This window comes from Ipomoea triloba, chromosome 6, assembly GCF_003576645.1.
Source record: "Ipomoea triloba cultivar NCNSP0323 chromosome 6, ASM357664v1".
In the NCBI taxonomy this organism is placed as follows: Eukaryota; Viridiplantae; Streptophyta; class Magnoliopsida; order Solanales; family Convolvulaceae; genus Ipomoea; species Ipomoea triloba.
In genome coordinates, this window is record NC_044921.1 from 24590590 (window position 1) to 24605474 (window position 14885).

The 14885-nt window shown below is 36.2% G+C and overlaps 2 protein-coding genes across 5 annotated transcripts; one reads left to right on the forward strand and one right to left on the reverse strand.

The window, feature by feature from the left end:
• Positions 1 to 1358: 1358 nt before the first annotated feature.
• Positions 1359 to 3856, forward strand: LOC116023063 (transcription factor bHLH74-like). Of its 4 annotated transcripts, none has more exons than XM_031264020.1 (8): positions 1360 to 2103; positions 2182 to 2412; positions 2549 to 2614; positions 2697 to 2765; positions 2902 to 2973; positions 3073 to 3213; positions 3290 to 3371; positions 3489 to 3856. In XM_031264020.1, the coding sequence occupies exons 1-8, from the start codon at positions 1747 to 1749 to the stop codon at positions 3497 to 3499; spliced, it is 1029 nt and encodes a 342-aa protein (XP_031119880.1). In that variant the 5' UTR covers positions 1360 to 1746; the 3' UTR covers positions 3500 to 3856. The 4 variants fall into 4 exon arrangements, with proteins under 4 accessions (XP_031119882.1, XP_031119883.1, XP_031119880.1 ...); XM_031264021.1 differs by having other exon boundaries at positions 3492 to 3856; XM_031264022.1 differs by lacking the exon at positions 3290 to 3371 and having other exon boundaries at positions 1359 to 2103.
• Positions 3857 to 5392: 1536 nt separating this feature from the next.
• Positions 5393 to 8878, reverse strand: LOC116022669 (probable xyloglucan glycosyltransferase 12). The gene is made up of 5 exons (XM_031263470.1): positions 7699 to 8878; positions 7225 to 7533; positions 6729 to 7019; positions 6521 to 6634; positions 5393 to 6415 (listed from the first exon to the last, which is right to left on the reverse strand). Exons 1-5 carry the CDS (start codon positions 8491 to 8493, stop codon positions 5789 to 5791), a joined length of 2136 nt encoding a protein of 711 aa, XP_031119330.1. The 5' UTR covers positions 8494 to 8878; the 3' UTR covers positions 5393 to 5788.
• Between the last annotated feature and the right edge of the window lie 6007 nt (positions 8879 to 14885).

A 14885-nucleotide genomic window follows, 5' to 3' on the forward strand; every position in this document is an offset into this window, starting at 1 on the left:
TAAGGATTATTGCATCTTCCACCGCTTTGTATCCGATACTGTTAACACGATCCCTATTGTGACATGACACAAAGAATTTCATTAAGACTTTATTAAGAATTTCATAAAGATGTTAAGTTTATAACTACAATAGTGTTTTGCTAATTGGCTGAGTTAATAAAGTTAACGGCAAGCAAAATATAATTAAACATAAGCTTTAGAGATTCTCTTCACTTTAAGGTATCTAACCCATCATTGCTAGGTAGGCGGAGGACCACGGCTTGTGGGGAGAAAAAAAGAGGCATTGCATGCCGGTGCCGCATGCGTGATCGTGTGGGACTGGTTTGCTTAAACCTTAATTATGATTAATGATGTTGATTTACTGTTTCTAGCAGTACGAGAACACATGTTTTTATTTCTTTAACAAATGTAGGGTTCCACTTTAACCTGATGAGTGCTCCATTATGGTTTTCTCTTCTTATCAATGTCTAGTTTAATTTGTTATATCATTTTAATGCAAGTTCGACTCTCAACAAGAGAAACATATTGGTCTTCGTAGTCTGAGTCGGTCAGCTATGAGCAATCTATGCTGGTTTACCTTCTTGTGGTCCTTTGCCGGCTAGAATCACAAGGTCAGAATTTATCCAGCCCACACCCTCGAGTAATGACTATAGGTCTTGTGGTTCTTTACTGGCTTAGAATCACAAGGCCAGAATTTATCCAGGGCACACCCTCGAGTAATGACGGTAGGTCTTGTGGTTCTTTATTGGCTAGAATCACAAGGCCAGAATTTATCCAAGGCACACCCTCGAGTAATGACTGAGGGTAAAATATCAAATATAATTTGGGAAAGAAAGAGACTTCAAGCAACAGCAGCATTCTTGTGTCTCAAAATCTATTCAAGATTGCTACATACACATGTCTCTAGTCGACGAAAACTACAAACTATCATGACTGGGCAACATTTAAAAAACTCAATCCGTACATATAAAATACAGTTCATTCCTTGGCAATCAATTTACTAGGAAGTAGGAACTAAGCTATGTAATAATGTTGCCAGTGGTTAAACAGGTAGCTTGGGCAGGTAAAAGAGGGGACAGTCTTTCATTCTTTATAATGTTATCACTTACGTTGTACTGCCTTTTTGATGTCTTTCTTTGCTGTTTCTGCAAGTACCCAATTGTTAGTGAATTTGGTCCTTTTTGTTTAACCAAGCATCTGATGCCTGCACAGAGAGATGTAACAAACACCTTATTTTAGAAACTGTTCCCAGGCCCTGCTCCTTATCTGCTTCTCACTATATTAGTTAGAGTTTGGTGCTTTTGGACATTTATGGCTACCCATTTCTAGAATGTCTGAAAGGGGTAGCCTTTTCTTGATTCAGTTTACGCTAGACTAATCTTAAGCCCCCAGAACCCTTGTCCAAGAGTCACAGGGGGAGTTAAATCACGAGTAACTTAAGCAGCCTCCCAATCAGTCCTTGTCATTGACTCTGAACACAAGAGATCAATCTCGAATCTAGGGAGTCTTTTCCTTGCTTTAACCCCAATGTGATGTCCCCTCTGAGTCCTATAAAGCTGCCATATTTTTTTGTTCCTTGTTGAGTCCTCCAAGATATCACCAGCTGTTTCTGGTCAAGCCAACTTTACCTTTCCTTACATAATTGATTCTTGTAAATAGTAACAATCAAATCTTGGTCCTCAGGGATCACTGTGAATTTGGTTTTGCCTTTTGAAGGTGATCAACTTTTGGGGTGTTTCTGCAAAAATGGGCACTGAGGATAATGGTGAAATGGGACTCCACTTGTTTCAATGTGGCTCTGATTGGGATCCTCTTGTGTCAATGGATCAAAGTTTACATTACCCAGTTTTGCTTGATGATGATCAGCCAATAAACAGAAATTCCCACCTTCTTCACTATCCATCAAATTCATATCTGGCTGATATGCTGCCAAAGATTACAGCTTTTGAGAATGAAGGTTTCTCAGAGATGATCAGTTCTTTCGGCGCCTCAGATTTTCATCCAAATTATGTGGCTGCCATTCAAAATTCTCAAGAGGATTGCTGGAATTTGGAAGAGGTGAGAAAGAGGAAATCATCAGAGCCTCATTCTCCATCCCATAAGGTATAATAAACTTTTGCTATCATAACATGTGAATTAGTGCCATGAGATGTTAGTTTGTGAATTCTTTGAAACTTGTAGAATGTTGAAGGGGGACTGCTAAAGAACACAGCACTAGATAATTCAGAATGTTTGAAACAAGAAGACGAAAAGAAACAAAAACCAGAAAATAACCCCAGTTTGATGGCCAAGTTAGCAGGGAAACAAGTAAAGAATGATGGCTCCAGCAATGGGAAACCTCATAACGAAAATTATGTTCATGTGAGAGCTAAAAGAGGCCAGGCTACAAACAGTCACAGCCTTGCAGAAAGGGTACATAACTCTCGATCGCCCTCCCTCTTCGTTTCTTTGATCACACCAGATCAATATGTTATAATAAGAAAACTCGACTTCTTCAACAGAATGCATAAACTATGAAAAGAGTTTTGAACTTTTGATTGGTTGGCAGGTGAGAAGAGAAAGGATCAGTGAGAGGATGAGATTGCTTCAAGAACTTGTCCCGGGCTGCAACAAGGTAGTATTTGCTTCTGATCTTGCTTCATTCCTTAGTCCTATAATATCTGCTGATATTTTCATGGTTTTTTTTTTAATTGCAGATCACTGGGAAAGCTGTGATGCTTGATGAAATTATTAACTATGTAAAGTCACTCCAACAACAAGTCGAGGTACGTTTTACAGCAAAAATCATCTCTCTCTCCATAATTTTGGCATAATCCTAGCTAGTTCTTGCTGATTTATATTCATCATTTCATCAAAACTAAAGTAAATTGTTCCACCATTTACGAGACCTTAACGTTTCAGTTTCTGTCGATGAAATTGGCAACTGTGAATCCAGAGATTAACCTTGAGATTCAACAAGCAATGACCAAAGAGGTAAGTGAAGAGCAACAGATAAGGATCATATCTGCAAGTCTGCAACTATTAGCCAGGATATATAAACCTGAAACCTGTCAACTATTCTTTCTGATGCAGATTTTTGCCACACAAGGTAGTAATGTGCCCCGTCGTGAATTCATCCATGGCATTAGCTCCTCCCAAACATTCCCCGGATTTCTACAGGGAGATTTCGCTAACATCCCAAATACCATCCCGCCAATTTGCCCCTCGCCTCAGGTAAATCATTCTTGCATCTCATTATATATTCTGGTTGAATTGCAAACTATTTTGACGAGACTAGATACATTTCCAGAACGTATCGAGCATCGATCTTCACAGTATTCTCCCGACGACATTAGATTCTAGCTCCTCTATGAGTATAATGGATCCAAACAGTAAGACTCCACAGTTAATTTCATCAGCAATAATATATATATTCTGTATCACCTCATCATATCCTCTGCATTTTTCTGTGTTCTTGCCAAGTCTGAAATGTAGTTTATCTTGTTTAGCAGGGAAGTAAAAACTGGAGCGAGCGGCGTTAAGTTCTTCATTCCTCCATTAATGCTTTCCCTCAAACAAAGATTCAGACACAGCTTGACTGCAGAATCTGTTTCAGACAAGAAAAGTAGCAACTACAGATAAATGTTCAGAGTTGTATAGGTCTGTTTAGCTCCTTAATCTTTTGTTCTTCGCATTTTAGCAGAAGAATAACGTTTAATGTTTAACATGGTCATGCGTACATATAATGTCTAGTGTTGAAACCAAAACTGCATGATCCAAGGTTTCTGTTAAGAACAGATGCATGTTTCGTTTCACCTTTGAGTTTTTGACTAATTTAATGCCAAATTACATTATTTTTTTTGGAGTGACGAGAAAACACATAGCCAGTGCCCAAAGGTATGCACCGGGTAAACACCACTTTTCTGTTAGGAATAAAACTTGTAATCTTGTGGTTATCACGTCAACCGTCTAACCAACTTGGATCGAATTGACCTGAATAATGGTATTCTTAAATGCTCATAATTGTTATATCTTGTCCACAGTGCATTATGAATATGAATTCTATACTGTATGAAGTCAAATTTTGTATATTAGACCAGGGTCCACAATGCACCGTGTATCCTGGTCCACTATATAAATTGTCAGTGCTGGTTACACCATTAAATATTTTGGCACGTAAATAAAGTTGTTTGCGTCTGCAGTCACGGACATCATGGGAGCTTGTTATGTATGCAACAACTAAGTCGGCAGCATGTTATGTTATACATAAAGACCGGGGGTCCACCCGACCAACCCATTTTAACAATTATTTAAAGTATTCCTATTAATTAATAATAATCGTTGTAGCATTTATTTATTATTAAAAAAAAAAAACAGTACTCCATGGTAGTTCACTAGCTCTCATGCATGTCGAGTAGGTTATGCCACCAAACGCTATTAATTCACATACATTTCTCTTTCTCGTGTTTTTGAAGTTGTAGGGAAAAAATAGTACTTTCAGTCTTTAATCGAGTAGTAGAGTTATTTTTCAAGTCTCGTGTAATAAGGTTTGCCTAATATTGTTTTATTCGCGATGTTCAAATCAAAGGCTTTATTAGGAGGAATCAAGAATGTTGTATTGGAGCTACAAGTTGTTGATGAAGGATGTCTGTTGTGGTTGAGTAGGGTCATGTTCTTGTGTTGGCAACTTTGTAAAGAAAACACCTTGAGGACAAATGTCACATGCAATGTCTATACCTTTCTCAAATTCTCTTCCCCCATCCTATTTATTAACCCATTTGGTCTTAGGACCACAGCCCCTTTATTACTTCCATTCCTTTAGGTACACTCACGAGAAACAAAACTTGATTGAATTAATCTTATTTTACACAATGCAGATATAAGATGTTAATACAAACTTTCATTCTTTTAAGTACACTCGATAGAGGGTTTGACTGAATTAGTTTCATTTTACATATATTCGAGAAAAAAGAGTGTTCAGATGAAATTAACTGAATTAGTTTCATTTTACATATATTCAAGAAAAAGATTGTTCAGCTGGATTAATCTCATCCAACAATATACAGAGGTTTATTCGGGAAAAAAAAAAAGTTGAGCTATTAAGACTCGATTTTGTGTTCTTATCCACAATTTATTACCTAAAAATCAACTGAACTGTCCGTACATGCCTTAGATTAAATATAGTGTAATCAGGTGATCTTTGACAAGGATTTGAATTAACAGCCAACAGAATTGTGGCATTTGGGAAGAACCAAAAGGCTCCAAGTAGCAGCTAAACTAGATATGATTATATGAAGAAAGCCTAAAAAGAATATGAATGTGCTTCAGAACACATATGAACAAAACTGCAGTCTTTGTCCTGGGAGGGCACTATTGAACCATAAAAATAAAAATAAAAAAGTCTGCAAGCAAATTTTATGGGAAAGATTTTTTCTGCTCCTTTATATCAACTGTGACAATATCTAATGTTGTTTGATGTTTCAACTGACAAATTCTTCTTACAAAAGAATGTACCAAGGAAAAAAACGAAAGAATCCAAAAGAGATAACTTACAGGATGGAAAACGGGGCATGGAATATAGTAACGAACAATACCATTCAGTAATCTCTACCATCATCGGTTGCAATGTTCTCTTTTGAGCTGAAACGCGGTTTAGACTTCAAGGCGGTGGAGGAGAGGTATCCATTCTCCACTTCCCCGAAGCTCTTCTGTATGTACCTCTTCGGTTTCAGCAGATAGTCCCCGGCTTGTCTATTATTCACGCAAACCATCTCTCTATGAACCCTACCTACCTACCCATCTCCGTTGTTTAGTTGACCTGCTCGCCTATCAAGTCCAGCCCGACGAGAAGGAACGATATTCCTTGAAATAGCAAGAAGTAGAAGTGGATGCCCTGAGCCGAAAGGAGGCTCCTCACTGAAGCTGTCAAAAGAAGGAAGGCGAGGGCGAGTTCTTTTGTGTATATACGGTTATGCTTCTTCTTCGGAGCATCTTTCTTTTCCTTCTGTTTAATTTCCTCCCGCAATTCATCCAAATCTGGCACCGATGCACCTCGTAGCTGTTTAGGCTTTTCGTCAACCAAGGAGGCAAGATCGCCCTCAGAGGAGCGCCCGAGTTTTTTAGTTACAACCCACTCGTATGCACTTCCGAGTTGGAAGAGTCCCGATATCATGGCGTTGAACTTGGTTACTGACATTGTGTTTTCGAATAAAAGATAGGGTATGATGAAGGGGAACGATTTCGGGGCAGGAAGTATGTTGAGAAGCGACACGGTGGCAGGTATATAACAGACAATCCACGACGGTAGTGAAGCCTCGGGAACAAACATTGTCATGGGAAGAATAATACAGAAGAGAGTGAAAGAATAAAACGGTAGAATCAATTTCCTCAGAAGGAAGAAGAGAAAAATTAAATTGAATTTCTTCCAAACGCTGATCTGCATCGACCAATTTTACCATAGAACAAGGTCAGCAATTGCGTCCACATACTTTTAAAAAAACGCAAATACAAGACAACGGGAATGCTTACATACGAGACATACCTTTGCTTTAATAATGTCGGGCAAACAGAGTCGGAACAATTGCATCGGTCCAGAATGCCATCGATGTTGTTGCTTCCTGTACGCTTCGTAAGATTCGGGCAACTCACATTCGCACTGAAAATCGAAGAAATTCTCTTTGGCTCAGAGGCAGTTCGTTAACAAAAAGTAACTGAAAATAAAACGCCGCCTAGGCCTAGTAGTGAAATACCTCAACGTCATTAAGAAATACGAACTTCCATCCATGGAGGTGTGCCCGGACAGCGATATCCATATCCTCAACGGTTGTCCTTTCCAACCATCCACCAGACTCCTCCAACGCTTTTATTCTCCAAACCCCAGCAGTCCCGTTAAACCCAAAGAAGTTTAGAAAAATCCCGTTTACTTGCTGCTCCACTTCAAAATGAAACGCCAAGTTAATAAGCTGCAATCTCGTTAGCAGATTCTCATCCTGGTTCACAAAGGACCATCTCGCCTGAACCAACCCTAGTTTCTCATTATCCTACAATTCAAACCGAAGAACATAGAAATTTAATCAAGCACACAACTCATACTCGGTCAGATGAAATTACAAGCTCCGCAACATGGATAACATAATGCACAAGTTCCTCAAACAAAGAAAACAACAAAACCGTCATGCTTAGACAACTAATTGAATTTCGGGAAAGTCTGAAAGTCAAACGAATGAGGTAAACATAAACGAATACCTTGAAATAGGGAACTGTTCTTTTAAGGAAATCAGGCATAGGCTGAAAATCGGCATCAAATATGGCAACAAATTCATAGTCTTTAACGTAGCTGCAATTCATGGCAGACTTAAGATTCCCAGCTTTATACCCATCCCTAATCACCCTATGCCTGTACAAAATGTTGACACCTTCCTTCTGCCATTTCTGCACCTCCTCTTTGATTAAAGACCGAGTAATGGGATCATCAGAATCATCAAGAATTTGAATCAAAATCTTCGATTTCGGCCAGTCTAAGCTACAAACAGCAGCTATAGATTGCTGATAAACCTGGTAACAGTAATGCCAGCAATAACCAAATCAGACCAAAATACCAAAACAGGTTAAACAGCCACCAACAGAACATCAAATTCCTAAAAAGTTCAAAACTTTCAAACAAAAAACCAAAGAAAAGGAAAGGTTCAAGACTTCAAGGTTGTGAATTTAAGGGCATACCTCTCTTTCATTGCACATGGGGATCTGAACAAGAACCATGGGGAAGTAACCACCACCTTCCTCACCAGATTCCAGATCTATTGTTTCACTGGCAACTGGTTTGATCCTCCTTAACCGGATCCAGAAACAACCTAAGCATAGGATTAGCTTGTCTAAACTCTGGATTATGAAGAGGATAATGCAGACATTGGCCAAGAATTGGAGAGGGGGAGCAAGATAGTCCACTCTAACCAAAACCCACTTAGAATATAGCCAATCAAACACACCCTTCACAGCTAAAGGATCAGTCAAAGCATAAAGGTACTCTAATTGAAGATCTGAGGCAGTAAAGTGCCAGCCTTTGTAATAAGCAGCAACCTCAAACCCTAGCATGAGCACAGAGAGCCAAAGGAAAACCTTTATACAGGTAAAGAACCGGGAGTTCACGGCCGGGTTCTCCGAGGCGTTGGTGTCGGTTCTCCCGGCAGCCACGCGGCGGCGCACGGCGGAGCCGAGGCTGAGCAATGCGGACCCAATGGAGGTCAAACAGCCGGCGGCCTTATGCGCCTTGAGAAGGAGCACCCAAGTTAGCTGCTTGGCGTTCTTGTTTCTTACTTTCTCGCGGCGGTAGTTGGTGGGCATTGAGATATCGCCGCCGCCGCCGCCGCCTGCGGCGGCGGCGGCGGGGTAGAGAAAATCTTCCTCCGCCGGCCCTTCCAGCTCCACCATTGACCAGTTGTTCGGATTCTCCATTTTCACCACCACAGGGGTGCCTCTATGGCTCTCCTTAGCCCACCAACCAAAAGAAGGAGCCATTCCACACTATCTCCACCTAAATCCTTCCAAGATTGAAACTTTCTTGCTTAACCCTCACTTTTCACCTCAAAAATCAACACAATGCGCCACACCCAGAAAGATAAACCAGAAAAAAACACTACCCAAACCACACTATTCCAACTCCATATCCAAAACTCTCTCTCTCTCTCTCTCTCTCTCTCTTCTCTCTCTCTAATTCTTGAATACAAAGAGCAGCTTAATAGATGGTGGGTGGGCAAAGTGGGGGTGGGGGTCACAGTACAAAAGAATGAAGGAGAGAACTCAAATTACAGCTTGCAAAGGCTCTCATACACACAACACACAATGGGTAGTGACTAGTGAGATACAGAGGCAGAGAGGGGGGGTGGGTATGTTAGAAAGAGATGTTGGGTAAGAGAGAGAGATTAAAAAAGACTATATATAATGGTAACAGCTCAACACGCCTTTGATTGTAATAAAATCAGATTATAAACAAAAAAAAAAAAAAAGAAGGAGCATATACTGATAATCTGATATACATAATAATAAAAAGAACACAAAAATCAAATCTTTATACAGCTAGCTTACTTATTTCTTCTTTTTCATGAAAAATTCTATTTTCTTCTTTTTTTATAAAAAGACCCAATCTTTCTGACCCAGAAAAGAATTTACAGTCTTGAAACACAAGAAAATATAATATTAAAGTAGGAAATTTCAACCTATTTTTTTGTTACAATATAAATATACATACAGAATTACAGATTACAGATATACGGTAATAAAGATGATGAACCCTAATCCCCTCCCCCTTCCGTGTGTAATTAATTAAAATTACGATAATAAAATCAATGGCATTTTCTTTTTGAGAGATTATGGGAATGGGAATGCCATTAAAACTATTAATTATATTAATACGGTAATAAAAGAGAGGGGTTAAACACGCATGCCTTTATTGTTCTTTACAATCACACACGGAAAGAATGTTGAAGGAGGAGGACGACAAAACCCATCGTCTTTAGCTTCCGATAGGTTCCTGCAATTTGTTTTATTTTATTTTTTATTATAATTATTAATAAAAAGAAAGAAGAAGAAAAGACCAGAGGCTATATGGCCGTAAAGAGATTCTTTTCTTGTTTTCAGGAATATTTTATATATTTTTAAAATTTTTAGAAATTTATTATTATTATTTTTTATTTTATAGGGTTGAACCGTTAATAAAGTTGTAAAGGAAATTATTGCCTTCGCCCAATCACACTGCAATTAAAAATTTAGATTTTTTTTAATGTGGTTTAACTTTTCCGTGTGATTTGTAAAATTTACTTGTTCGTGTATATATGTGAAGTGTTTTCGTTCTCATAACTCTCACGCTTTGACCTAATAAGATAGTGGAATGATAAATTACAATGATTTAACGGTTTATTCGGTGTAACTCACGCACTATGGTTGTCCAGACTTGATTATGAATCTTTACCCATAATCTATCACTTACACACCTAGAAATTAATTACGCTACTCATGCGGGCAATTTGCTAAATTTACTCAAAACGCACTCACAAATACTCCGTATTTATACAATTTACAAATTGCGAGGCATATTTCGCTATTAACATTTATATCAAATTTTTAGAATAAGAGTTATAGATTATCGCGATTAAATTGTGGTTAATTGACACGAAAATTTGATAGGTAAAATATACACGTAATAAGTAAAATTTGTATTTATTAGTTTATAACAGAGTCAGTAGCACTAAAAAAAAAAGTTTTTTTTTAAAATAATAATAAAGGGTTTGTTTTGTTATGCATATATTTTCTATTTGGCGTTATTCACAGCAGGCCAACATCTATCAACGATTCATCAATGGTCAATCTCTCAATCTAGATTACATTGATTTCGTACTCAACACTCACTACTGGATTTTTGTATAATGTCATATTGTGTCACACTTTTATTAAATTATAAAAATAAAAATAAGAACGTAAATAGATTAATTGTGCCGAATTAAATGTGCAAATACTCTATATTTACTAAATTAATTACCGATCTGTAGATTTTTAAAATTTAATAAAGGTGTTGAAGAAATCCCGCTAATATAATTTTTCTTTATATATTACATGTCAATGTAATCCTACCACCGACGATAGTTAAACTCCATAACCTTTCACACGTGCTCTCTTTTAATTAAAAGTCTATTTTGATACATGAATTATACATTTATGTGTGTGCGTGTGCACACACACACAAAACAGTATACGATAATTTAGGGTTACACCTGGCCCAACTTTGAGGGTTCCCACTTACCCATGAAAAAAAAAACAAAAAAAAAAGACCATAATCATAATTGCGACGACACAAAACAGTATACGATAATAATTTAGAGTTACACTTAGCCCAACTTTGAGGGTTCCCACTTACCCATAAAAAAAAAAGACCACAATCATAATTGCGACAACACAAAACAGTATACGATAATTTAGGGTAAACTAGTGCTCACAACATAATCAATTCTATATTTTTCTAGATCAAAATCATATTAATGCATTATGCGGCGACCAATCGAGCTATGTTCAAATTAAAGAAAGTTATCTTTTAGTTCGATAAATTTGAAGGGTAGTCAAGAGTTATTTTAACCAAAATTTGGGAACGATGATTATATTTCCAGTTGAGGAAATTGAGCATGCAAACAGTAATGAGTCTAACAACCACCACCATATATTAACTCTCCACTGCTAAAAGTTGAGTTTAGCCATACGAGGCAATATATGAATGTATGCACATTCTGGGTTTGAGATAACTCTTCTGGCAGTTTCTCCAGAAATGTTCGGTCTTTGAATTGGTCCTAGGTTTTGGGTCTTCGGTCGTGTGGTCATGCCATATTGTGGACCCCAAATCCATTGTAACGATCGTTAAATAATAAACTTATAGTATACTAAAAATATTAAACCTGTAACAAATATAATGAATTTACAATAAATTTTATAAATATATATAAATTGTTAAATAAATTTATTGTTTATTAAAAAATAAACATATATTAGAGTTCATCTTGTAAGATAGGCTCGAGTTTGGGATTTCGGATTGGTGGTCAAGATGCAAGTCAAGTATATGGCCAATTAAGTACAGGTGTCATCAGGTTGTATTGCACCAGACCAGTCCAGGGGTTACGTCGTTGCATGCCACACCGGTAATTTGAAAACCAAGACTTGAGACTCACTCTTGAAAAGGACATCTATTAATTAATTAATTAACAATTTTCTTCAATTATTTACGTGTGAATATGAAGATTAAGTGCCGTTAAATTGTCTTTTTGGAAGGTCTAACGTTGTATTTGTACGGTTTTGATGGTTAGGTGTGAGAAAGACGTGAAATTTAGGGTTGTATAAAAAGGACAAGTTATGTGATTTAATTAAAGCGTGGTAATGACAAGGAAATATAAGAGTGTATTTGGTTGCATTCTTGATTGGTATCAGTCAACTATGGACAACTTAGATTAATTTATCATTGCATTTTTTTATCGGCTAAGATCATAAGTTAAGCTCATAAGGCAAACATTACTAATAGCAGCACACCTTCGAGTAGTAGTTGCGAGCTTTCTTCTAAAATGTAACTTGGAGATGAAGGTTGGCCATGGAGATGAAGGTCCGGCCATGTCAACCACTTTTAGGTAAATAGGTCATTTTAGATTAAATTGTATGAATTTGTGTTGTTTAAGGTTTAATTGTAATTTTTTTTTGAATTCATCTAATTACAGTTTTGTATGTAGTTCAGTGACATATTTGATATTTATTCCCCACCGAAAAATTACTTGATTATCTCTAAGACAATTTAATTTGTTGAGAAATGAAAAAAATGTTTTCCCAAATTCATAAATGGGTCGCATTGAGTTTGAACACGGAATTGAAGGTGAAGAATAACCTAGTCCAACCACCGAAGTAACAACCTAGTAGTGACCTAGAAGCTTTATTAAAATTAATAAAAATGAGCAAAGGAGTAACGCTTCTACACATACTTCAGCAAGAGTGTCCAAAGATCGTGGGGCCTACCTATAAGATAAAAAGAATTATAATTCTATTATAAGATATGTTACCTTTCTTGGAGTTATTCTTAGTTGAATTGGTTGATGAATCCATGTCATACCTTTAATAATATTATATAGTTTTGCATCTTAATGCTGCAAACTATACTATTATGTACTCCGTAATTGATATGGAGAATTTGCATTATCAAATAAAAAGTATTTCAATGTCGTCAACATAAAGAATAAAAGTGTGGCAATTGTAATCAAATTGGTCAGACGGTTAGTTTAGTAATCACAAAATTTCAAGTTCAATTTGATTCTTAGTTTGAGTGGTTGGTATTGGTCTTATTGATTAAAATTCGTCAGTTATGATCTATGGATAACCTAAGTTGAGTTACTTTCTTGTGATTTTTTACTGAAGTTACAAGACGAAATTTACTCAATGCACATTATACATCATCGGGTAGTTACTCTTTAATTGAAAAGACGAGAAGGATTATATTTTTTTTTATGAATCAACTTAATTAAATCATGATTAGCGATGACAAGTACAGTGATTAGTGAATAGTGATATACATGTCCTTGCTGTTGAATCTTTCTAATCCCCAATCTGCCAATCATGAAAATTTTATCCAATAAAAAAGGATTCCCAATAAATACGTTGTATATATACGATGATTTCTTTTTTTTAGTTACTTTCTCAACCAATTGAAGCACAAGAATCAGTATTGACTCTATTGAGGATCGAACCTACCACCTCCCGTATAAAGGGAATTGTTTGATACCACTGGACCACAAGGTCCTTGGGGATGGGACAGTTAATTAGTAGTGAAAATTTCTGTAATTATGTCATAATCTTCGCGTGTAATCTTACTGATTGTGCGTGACAGAACACAATTTTGATGATCATATCATTCCTTCTTTGATTGGTGAAAACAAATTAAAAACATTAATTTCAATCCATTAAAATTGTAAGAGAAAATAATATTTTTGAGATTGACTTTCTTGAAAAATATTTTTCATCGAATCAAACATGGTTAATGTACCATGCTCACCGAGCCACTGTTGCTTTATTACTTAAGATGTTTTTATTTTCGTTATCACGCCACACATGATAAGATAAAAAAAGTATTTTAGGATTATGAGAAATGGTCCGCTCTAGAAATCTATTGTTAGGCATAAGGAGAGATGATTTTGCCTAGTCTAGATAGAGAAGCCCTATCTAAGGAAGAAGAAGACAAGGGAAACTTAACTAGGGACATGATTGAACTATGTTTTAATTTGATAGCACAGTCTCGGAGTGGATGTATGACTTATAGAGTTGTGGCGCAAAAGGGGTAGAAAGTTACAATTTAGTACTCCATCCGATTGGCCACGAAAAGAAGGACATCAACCACCAATATGTATAAATAGGCCAACTGAGTGAAGGCTTGAGATGATGGTTGAATTTTTTCACTATTACATTGTCTACTTAGCTTTGTAATACTTGTAAACACTTGCATTCTATTTTTTATGACGAGTAAAATAAATCGAGAATATACCTTTTATTGTCCATTCCTACCTTCTTTTATACTGATTCTTTTAATCATTGTTGTTAAGCGAGTGCTTAATTATAACACCCCTAACTTTAACCAAAAGTTGTTGGCTACTTGGCTCAAGGGTAAGAACCCCAAGTCACTTTTTTTTTTTTAATCAATTAAGTATGAGTTATTACTCATATGGAATTTGACCTAAACTTGACTAAATTTGTCATATTTAGTGAAATGGATAGATATACCAATGTATTGACAAAAATTTTGAAATTTGAATTACGTATTTTACATGATTATAATATACTTAAATTTTAAAATTCAAATTTTAATTTATATTTTACATGGTTATAATTCAACCGTTATACTTAACAGAGATTAGATAGATAGTGATATATAAGTTTATAATGATTACATGAAGACAATGTCAATAGCTTGCATGAAGCAAGGCTAGGCTGGACTTCACAAAGAGAAAAAAGAGATTAAGGTGGGGTTCATATATGATTTTGACATATCAATATTCAATATCAGAATCTGAGCCCTCAACCTTGATGCGTTTGATCATACTGTCGGTGCGTAACAACTTTCTTCTTAGTCTCATTTTTTTGATAACCCTAAGTTTTCAATTTTCTCAAATTATATCTAAAATCTTATTAATACCTTCAAAACGTATAAAGAAAAAAAAAATAAGTCTACTTAACTCTGAATTTCACACCAAAATATATTTTGTGTGCACAAGAAGCTTAAACTCAATTCTATCGTACCACTAGAGACAAGTTTCATTTTTTAGGTACTCTTTTGGAGAATGCAAACGTGAGATCGACATATTAGTTTTTTTTTTTTTTTTTTTTTTTTTTTTTTTTTTTTT

Bases quoted from the DNA above. Each gene is read 5' to 3' on its own strand.
- LOC116022669 (XM_031263470.1), bottom strand. From the start codon at position 8,493: ATGGCTCCTTCTTTTGGTTGGTGGGCTAAGGAGAGCCATAGAGGCACC. The intron at 7,534-7,698 runs GTATGCCCTTAA...TACTGTTACCAG, and splicing joins CCATGTGCAATGAAAGAGAG to GTTTATCAGCAATCTATAGC. The intron at 6,416-6,520 runs GTATGTCTCGTA...TGGTCGATGCAG, and splicing joins CCGACATTATTAAAGCAAAG to ATCAGCGTTTGGAAGAAATT.
- LOC116023063 (XM_031264020.1), top strand. From the start codon at position 1,747: ATGGGCACTGAGGATAATGGTGAAATGGGACTCCACTTGTTTCAATGT. The intron at 2,104-2,181 runs GTATAATAAACT...TGAAACTTGTAG, and splicing joins CTCATTCTCCATCCCATAAG to AATGTTGAAGGGGGACTGCT. The intron at 3,214-3,289 runs GTAAATCATTCT...ATACATTTCCAG, and splicing joins CAATTTGCCCCTCGCCTCAG to AACGTATCGAGCATCGATCT.